The 9752-nt window shown below is 35.1% G+C and overlaps 1 protein-coding gene across 1 annotated transcript; it reads right to left on the bottom strand.

Annotated features, from left to right (window-relative positions):
• Positions 1 to 243: 243 nt before the first annotated feature.
• LOC132164474 (uncharacterized) lies at positions 244 to 4970 on the bottom strand. Its single transcript, XM_059574991.2, has 3 exons — positions 4727 to 4970; positions 2466 to 2565; positions 244 to 675 (listed from the first exon to the last, which is right to left on the bottom strand). The coding sequence occupies exons 1-3, from the start codon at positions 4904 to 4906 to the stop codon at positions 416 to 418; spliced, it is 540 nt and encodes a 179-aa protein (XP_059430974.2). The 5' UTR covers positions 4907 to 4970; the 3' UTR covers positions 244 to 415.
• Between the last annotated feature and the right edge of the window lie 4782 nt (positions 4971 to 9752).

Genomic DNA, 9752 nt, shown 5'->3' with positions numbered 1-9752 from the left:
AATTAAGTAGTTGCTATTCCAGTACAAACATGTATTGTAAGGGGAGTAGGGCCAAGCCCTAATTGAAAGCAAGAGAATTAAAAAAGGACCCATCCTTGTTAAGACCTCTATTTCAGATAGGTACATGCGTCATCAAGTTGCTATCACGTGAACTGTTATCTACATTCACCTAAACCTAATAGCCTTTTCTTTTGCATTGACCATATATTGATGGAAGCATCAAAGTTGATCACAAGATAGCTGTATTATCAAAAGATATCATGCTCTTTCAATCAATTTCACAATCTTCAAAAACTTGCCATGTAATTGATAACTTACACAACTGCTCTGGGAAAAACCCAAGTACAAATTCAATTTCTATGCTCTTCATAAAAAAAATATATATATTCCATTGAAGAAGTAAAGATTTGCGGTTTCATGGATCATCCGGGAAACCTAGAAATGTATTAATAAGCTTAGTGACTGGCGAGGTATCACCTGGATGATATGGAAGGAGAGACTCCAAATTCATACTTGCTATGGTCTGATTAAGTGTTTGAGGACGAGCACAGTATAAATGCTTCCTCTCTGCTAGTTCTTCCGCTAACTCACTTTGATGATTGTCCATCAAATCTTCATTCACCACGACAATTAAAGGTTTACCAAGCCGCAGTGTCTCAAATATGCTTCCCGACCCTACATGACGGTCAAATTCAGTCATGAATGTAAATGTAAATTGGCACAGAAAATATGAAGCCTCCAATAATCCAAAACCTGATTTAAAACTTAAAGAACTTAATAAACTTAATTCTGCATTGTGTGCATTTTCCCCACTGGAAGAGAAAAGGGGGGAGAGGGTGAATAAGTGGTAGCACTGGATACAGTCTGAGGCGCCCTGGCCTCTAAGCTTAGCTCTATTACAAACTGCAGGAAGATTAAAGTTCTCAGACAGCAAACTATCTTAGCTGCTTTGAAATTGGTACAAGTTGCATGGAATTGGTATTTGCCCTATTGTTAATACTCCAGTCTCTTCTATAAAAATGTTCGAGTCAATTTTGATCATAACCAGAACAAGAGCTCATCTGATGCGTGGAAGCTTATAGGACTACAAAACATATCCTTATAAGATTTTGACCTTTCTTGAATGACAGGATAACATAAATCAGGGGATTGCTCAATGACAACTATAGGAACGACAATTGAAGGGAAACCACAAACATAGAAGTTGAGAGAAATGATAAGTTGGTGTCAATCGTACACTTCTTTTAATGCAAACAAAGAGGCATAAATTATTATTATTATTATTATTTTGATAACGTACCTGTTTAAGTTCTAGCAAGGACTTGGTTATTCACTTTTTTTTTTCTTCTCTTTTTCTTTTCTCAGGAAATTCACACATGGACTAACGTTCTACTACTCTCAATTCCTCAAAATACATATATACCATAATGAATTAGCCTAATATATTTAATCTTGAAAAAAATATACATTAACCTCTGAACTACCACCACATTTTCATATATGCATCCAAACTTTAAAAAGTAACCCACATATTGCCACACGTCAAATTAGACACTCAGATAGTATTCGACATCAAAATAGATGGAAAAGAGGTCACATGTGTCACACATGACCTCTTTTGTGTTTTCTTTCCAAAATGCCCTTAAAATTATTAAAAATAAATTTAAGAAATAACCATTTCAAAAATTACATAATTTTTTTTAATAAAATTAAAAAATTAAAAAAAAAAACCCTAAAAATACCAAAACCTTTTCGAATTTTTGGGGGTGGCTGGACCGCCCCCACAGTCAGCCACCACCATTTTTGTTTTTGGTTGGTTTTTGGGGTGTGCGGGTGGTTCTGCCACCCCATTTAGATTTTTGTTATCAATTTTTTATTATTTTTAATAATATTAAGGACATTTTGGTAAGAAGAATTGAAAAATAGTCAAGTGCAACATATGTGACTACTTTTTATTCATTTTAACACCAATTTCTAACAGTGCCTAATTTGACACGCGGTAGTATGGGAGCCGTAATGTCACTTTTGAAAATTTAAAAGGCATAAATGAAAATATAATGGTAGTTCAAAGGGTTAAAATGTATTTTTTCCTTTAATCTTCTAGTAAAAACATGTTCACTAGAAGGCTAAAAGTGTGTTCTAAGAAACATGACTCAAACATTGGCAACCACATTAGGGATTGACATTGTTTTAAAGTATCAAGTTAAGAAAAATTATAACATATCTCCACCCCATCCTAATGATTCTAGCTGTTTTAAAAGGCCAAAGAGATGAAATTGTCCAAATGACAGGTATCTTTCTTAAAAAGAATTTGAACAAGTGATCTTCCAAATGAAACCCAATTCCTTGGACAATACATCAAGCATGGTCAAAAATGAAAGTGGTATGCCAGTCTAGCCATTTTCCAGTGAAGGATAATAAATAAACAAGAACATAGAATAAGTATCAACCTATCAGGTGCTTACCTGCATGACTGATCACTAGAGATGCTGATCTCAGATGATCTGCAATGCTTGATGAGAAAGTGAAGAAGTCTACCGCCAGGGACCCACCTTCACCTCCAGACTGCATAAAAAGAAACATTTTTAAAATGGCTATCAAATGTGTATGGAAACTTATTTTGAAAATCTCAAGACCACTTGGCAAATATTTTAATAGAACTCCAACTCTAATCATAATTTACAGATCCAACTTCAGTAAAACTCAAAATACAGTTCTCTTGCTTGCTCTCTCTCTCTCTCTCTCTTTTTGTTATTCTTCTTTTTCTCCTATTTTTTTTTTTTCTTTATTTCCAAGTTTAAATCCAAAATTTAATTCTTTGATGGTTGAAAACCACATAACAATACAGTGTTCACTCCTTTTTATAATTACTAGCTTCTTCATCTCCTGTGATATTCTGGTGTGTGTTCTTTTTCCTGTTTCTATAGTACCCAATTCCAGGGGAGAGAGAGAGAGAGCAGTGGCGGATCTAGGATCTTCACTCATGGGGGGCATTTTTTTATGAATACAAAAATAAAATTAATTAAAAATATTAAAATAATAGTTAAATATAAAAAAATGACAAGCTCTTATTTGTAAATATGCTATTCGGATTTGGTCTCTATTACTAGGATTATAATTGCACTTTTTTTTTTTTTTTTTTTTTTTTTTTTTTTTTAAATTTCTGGGCAAATTTGCTAAATCTACTTCAACACTCATTTAAAATTTAATTTGAACTCAATAGAATCGTTGTTTTTATCTATAATATCAGATAACTACAATTATATATTTATATAATTAAAATATGAAACAAAAAGCCAAAATCTATATAAATTCATAAATAATTAAATATAAAAACAATTATCAAGAAGAAGCTGAATTAATAGCAATATAAAAATTAAAACAATCAATTGAAAAGAACAATTTAAATCTAAATCTAAAAATTTGATTCCATATTTACATGATTACATGCTTCAATTTTTTGTTGAAGTTATTATCAAGAATAGGCTGAATTACTAGCAATATAAATATTAAAATAATTCATTGTAAAGAATAATTTAAATCTAAATCTAAAAATTTAATTACATATTTACACACCTCAATTTGGTGAAAGTATATAAGAATATATTTCATACATACAATTAAAATATATAACAAAAATTATATATATTTGTAAAAAAATTAATTTAAAATAGAAATTTAAATATAAAAACTTAATCAATGTAAAAGTTGTCATAAAAATGTAAATTTACAAAATCAAAAGTTTCACAAATCAAAAGTTACTACTTCATCTCCATTTCTCTCCCCTTATAAGTCGTGCTTATTGGTTGAGAACTATACTTTAGGTTTTTTTTTTTTTCTTTTTTTTTTTTTAAAGTTGTTTGTTTGCTTTATTTATTTATTTTTAGAGAAAAGGCTTTTGTTTTTAATCATTTTTTTCCTAATTAAACCAGCCGAGCCACTGGCCCATAATCCCATTGACGTTTTTTTTTTTCTTCTTTCCAAAGCCCACTTACTTGTAAACAAGAAAGAAGCTAAATTTTTTAACTGGTCCACAAAGAGTCCAAATAGCAAGGACATGATTGTCAATTTGCCTACAAACAGACCAAAGCTCACTTATTAAAACGGTGTGTTTAATTAAAGGGCATGGTTGTCAATTTGCCATCATCTTCTTCCTCCATCTTCTTCCTCATTTCATCATGTAACTGAAAGTCTGAAAACTACAGGCGCAGCAGAAAAATTTCAACGTCCCAACACTGCATCAATCGTTTGCCCCGGATAACTGGGGCATAATCACGGCCGAACGGGCTAAGATGGGGCCTCATCATGGCTAAGGGGTATAAGAAATTTTTTTACCAAGGGGTAAGAAGAACTTTTAGGGGTCGAGAGGGGGCATATGCCCCCTCTCGACCCCCCCTGGATCCGCCCCTGAGAGAGAGAGAGAGAGAAAGGTTATGAGGTTCTATATAAAAATTGCCATGATCGGCATCATGAAATTAGACAAAAATATTCAAAATTTTGTTTAAAAAAGAAAAAGAATTATAAGGTTCTTAATACACGTAAAACTCAACATGATTCACCATTACAAACCCAAGCTTCTATCTCAAAAAAGCATAACTCATTCAATCAGAATCAAAGCAGCAAACTCCCAATGGTATGTTGAACTACTACAAATTTTATCAGAAACCAAAGCAATGAACCACAGCACAGGAAATGGCCAGATATTATGGTCAGAGCCCGAAATTACCTTCGTGGGTGTGTACGAACCGCGACCCATTTGAATGATAAGGTGGGTATACCCTCTTTTCAACAACTCATCTTTAACTTCCTGAGTATCAACTGCTCTAACAAGAGCATCAAAACTCGTCGTTCCTACTGTTACGAAAACTGTTCTCTTCGGCTTTACACCATCCTCAGTATCTCCCATCTATGATTGACTTATACTTCACCACAATCCACACCACCTAACCCTTCAGCCACCAGAAAATATATAAAAGTAAACAAACTAAGGAACTGAGCACTTTAATTATAAGAAAATAACAGTAAACATTTTTTTTTATAAAAATTAAAAAGAAACGTACCAAAACAAACAATATTACAATTTACAACATCCCCATTCATGTCAAAGCTCACACACACACACAAAATGTAACAACTCAGGAAAATTGCTAGTCATATCTCCAAAATGAGTCAATTTGAAACTTATCAAGAATAACTTATAAAGCTCAGTTTCACCTATTAAGTAAGTGATGTGGAATTTAACATTCATGAGCGTCTTTATAAACCACCCACCTTATGAGGACTAATCATCTTCCCAATGTGAGACTAAGGTGTTACAACCCCTCTTGAATTTCTGGCATTCTTATCAAAGCCACGTCATGCAGTACTCCAGTACTACAAGGTATTACTAAGTGGCTTCAATACCATTTGTAAAGACCTAGGAAAAGTGCTAACCACATGTACACTATCACCCCAAAAGAGCTAGTTCCCTAGGTCTTCACACACAAAAGGCAAACATAATCACATTAGAGAAATTAACAAAAAACGAAAAGAAACTAAAAAAAATATAGATAGATAACAACAATCCAAAGAACCCAACAGTTAGTCTACAAGATTGACCAATTCCTTTTTATAATTTTTTGAAAAAAAAAAATTAAAAAAAGACAAAAAATTAAAAATAAATAAATAAATAAATAAAATCTTGAAAACTAAGCAACTTAGGATAAAGACACTCATCTTGTCATTTTATTTAATACTTTACTCTTTAATCAAGTAAATGCATTACTTTAACAATTCTAATTGAATTAAGTATTTAACTATTTAATGCCTTAATAACTTTGTTAAACTAAACTATTATTTTATAACATATTATATATTTAATCACCAACTCTAGAGGCATATACATAGACTCTAAGTTAGGCATTATACTTCAACCCTATAATTATTATTCTCTAATGCTCATTTATTCATTTTATTCTTTGTTTTTTTGACATGTCCGCATAAGAGAGGGGAGGGGGATTCGAACTAATGACCTCTGCTTCATTAGGCATGGTCATAACCGATTGAGCTACCTCTTGGGGACATTTACTCATTTTATTCTATAACCTTATCATACTCTGTGTTTATCAACATGATTACCATTAAAGCTCATTATCTTTGTTAAACCATTATACCCATCTACTTATTTACTTACTACTTATCACATTAAATATTTATTTGCTTCCTTATATATGTAAGGGACACACACACACACACACACATATATATATATCATTCCCATTGTTTACCCCAATTTATAATACTCATAAACATAATCGCTATGATTCTAATATGACTTATTAGAACCTAAACCTCATAGGTCTCAATTGCCATGGAAACCATGAAAAACTAGAATTAATTAACACTTTAAATGTAATTAACCCATTCAAATAGCATTCCTAGTGTTCACATACTAAAAGTCCCAAATTTAATTCAAACTAAATAAAAATAGGGTTTATGTCCACACTCTACCAATAGGTAAAATTGGAGTTTCAACCCATTAATTTAACAACCCGTGGCTTGAATCATGCATAGCAATCTACTACACATAAAAGCCCCATTTTAGGGATTTAGTTTCATACTAAAATTGCCATAATTTTCGGACCTAATTAAAAATTCTCCAAATCATTATGATTTCAAACTTGAAGTCCAATGGGTAGGATGAAAACTCAAAGAGAAGCTAGAGATTTCAAAAAGATAACAAAATGAATAAACCTCCTATGCGGTCCATCTGCAAAAGGGGTCTTTTGCAGCAACTAATAGCACAAAGACACATCACCTAAAGCACAAAAAATGCACTCAAATAGTCTACAACTTAATGCTCTGTATTTTGAACTCAAAAGCAAGAAAAAGTTGAATCGAAGAGGCAGAAAGAAAGAGACCCCCGTGGGTCTCTGCTGAAACGCTAAGACCCACGGCCAGCCAGACCCACGGCATGGGTCTTGCCGTGGGTCTGGCTCCGGCCATTGAAATGGCGCCGGTGAAAGTGTCTGGTCGTGGGTCTCGCGGTTCCGGCTGGGTTTTGAGGCATTAGTTTCTAAGGGTTAACCTTTCCCTCTAGGTTTTAGTTTTTAATCCAAAAACTATTTTTGAGGCATTAGAATCGATTTTTGAGGCATTAGAACGATTTTTGTGGCATTAGAATCGATTTTTTGGGCATTATAATTGATTTTTTAGGCTGAATTTGACAAAAAAGTCGCCGGAGATGGTGACCCAAAGTCACCGGAGAGGTGACCCACGACTGGGTCACGGCCAAACCCAGCCGTGGGTCACGCCAGACCCACGATGGGTCTCGCCTGACCCACGGCGTGGGTCTGGCTAGACCCACCGGCCATTTCTTCTTCTCTGCCAGACGGCCCAGACCCACGCCATTTCTTCTTTCTCCTTCTTTCTCGCTTTTCTTTCTTTCTCTTGTTTTCATCCGGTGTATTTAGTTGTAAGTTGTGTTTGTGCACTTAGCTTAGGTGGCAGTAGTTGATTGGGGGCTGCAAAAGTTGGGTTTTGCAGCCCGACCGCATAGTAGGGGCTCTCTAACAAAATCCCGTACAAGAACCCTAAATTACCCAACAAAAGTCCCACAAATCAACATGATTTCAAGCTTGAAAATCTAATGGGTAGAACGGAAAATCATAAGAGAAAAGGTTAGAGATTTACCCAACAACAACCCATGGCCGGAAATCCCATTTTCGTTCATCACTTTCCTCTTTTTCTTCTTTCTTCCTTTCACGGCAGCAGCTCTCTCTCTCTCTCGGCCATGTGTGTGTGTAGTGTGTACAGCGAGAAGAGAAGAAAAGGAAGGGAGTGAGACGAAGAGAGAAGAAAGGAGGGTAGGGTGCACGTAAAAGATGCAGAAGTTGCCTTTTCTTTTAATTTAAATGAAGGAATAAGATAGGATAATCAAGGGATTCTTTTCAAAGTTAGTGTGACGTAGTTTTAACTTTGTTAAAAAATTTAAGGGTGGGGATTTAATTACAGTAATTGAAGGGTTCAGATCTATCTTAATAAATACCAATAAATAGAGGAAGTGATGAATGAAAGAGAAAATTGGTATTTATTATGACAGATCTGTGCCTTTCAACTACTTTAGTTAGATCCTCACTTTTGAATTTTCTAACAGCATGTATGCTGTAATTTTAACTACAACATACAAGTCGGATCCCTTTCCAAAATGTTTTCCAAATGATGTGGCAAATATTTTTTTCCTTAAAAAATTCTCATTCGCTCTCCTTTGTCTCCCACTCCTTCCCAAAATAGTGCTTTCCACGTCATTTGGGAAGGATTTTGGGACACCTATCAACTCTCAATAAGATATCCCAATGAACTAGACATGGGGCATGGGATAGGATTCCTTTTTATTTTAAAGCTCCATCTTTTATAAATTGCTATAGAGTTTACCTTGAGAGTTTCTTGGCTGCACCTGTTGCACAAAAGGTGGCTTTTGTGCCACCAATAAAAATGTGACACTTAAGCAAATTTTACCAGAATTAAGTTTAGAAAAAAAAAAAAAAAAAAAAAAAAAAAAAACCCCTGCTGCACCGGATTATACTTGGTTTGAGGAAAAAAAAAAACTTCAAAAATTAATTTTAAAAAAAATAATAATTAGAAGTGGTGGCTGCCAAGGGGGGCTACGCAAGCCACCCCGGCCTAGGGGGTGTCCACGCAAGCCACCCCCAGGCCTAGGGGGTGGCTGTGCAAGCCATCCCAGATCGGATCTAGGGTGGCTGTGTGGCCACCCCATATCGGATCTGGGGTGGCCGCGTGACCACCCCATGGCCTCACCGGCCACCCCAGGCCATGGGAGTGGCTGCGCGGCCACCCCTACGCCTAGTGGTGGCTGTCGGCCATCCCAAGTGGGCAAGGGGTGGCCAGCCAGCCACTCCTTCATTTCCCTTCAATTCTTGTTTTTTTTTTTTTTTCCAATAAATTAATTTTTTATTTGATATGTGTTATAATCTGGTGTAGTTGAGCTTTTTTAAAAAAACTTAAGTTTGGTAATTTTAGCTTAGGTGTCATCTTCTTATTGGTTGCACAAAACTCACATTTTGTCCAACCTCCTAATCTAAGTTATTCTCGTTTATCTTATATCCGGATGAGGTGTAAAACATGGGTTTTACAGCCTCGGATAATATGGTGACACCTCAGATAAAGCACAAAAATACCATAAAACAAATACAGCAGATTTTGAACTCAACAGAGAGAGAAAGAAGAGAGACATAGAGAAAGGAGAGAGACTGGCTAGACCCACGGCCAGTGGATCTGGCCGTGACCCAACCTTGGGTCACCCTCTCTGGTGCCGTAAGTCACCCTCTTTGGTCTTTAGGGTGATAGAATCCCTAAAGGATTAACCTTCCACTTTTAGGCTTTAGTTTTGAATCCAAAAACTAGTTTTGAGGCATTATAAACTAATTTTGAGGTATTAGAAACAGATTTTGAGACATCCATAAATGGGTCACGGCCGGCCAGACGCTAGACCTAGCCGGTGGTGGGTTTTTTGGGCTGTCGATGGTGGCTGTTAAAGTAATGATTAAATGATTAAATTTACCACTTTCTATCAGTTTAAGCTTTTGGGACAATTAGTGATTTAACATGGTATTAGAGCCAAAGGTCATTTGATCAAACCTTGCTTCCATCAAATCACCCCCCATTTAAATTAAATATTTCACATATTGAGCTTCACTTATTAAAAAGAAGTTTAAGCCTATACGTGAAGGGAAGTATTAAAAGTAATGATTAAA

This window comes from Corylus avellana, chromosome 8 (assembly GCF_965113065.1).
Source record: "Corylus avellana chromosome 8, dhCorAvel1.hap1.2, whole genome shotgun sequence".
Taxonomy (NCBI): Eukaryota; Viridiplantae; Streptophyta; class Magnoliopsida; order Fagales; family Betulaceae; genus Corylus; species Corylus avellana.
Note: the sequence above shows the minus strand (reverse complement) of the source record. Positions and strands in the feature narration are given on the sequence as shown.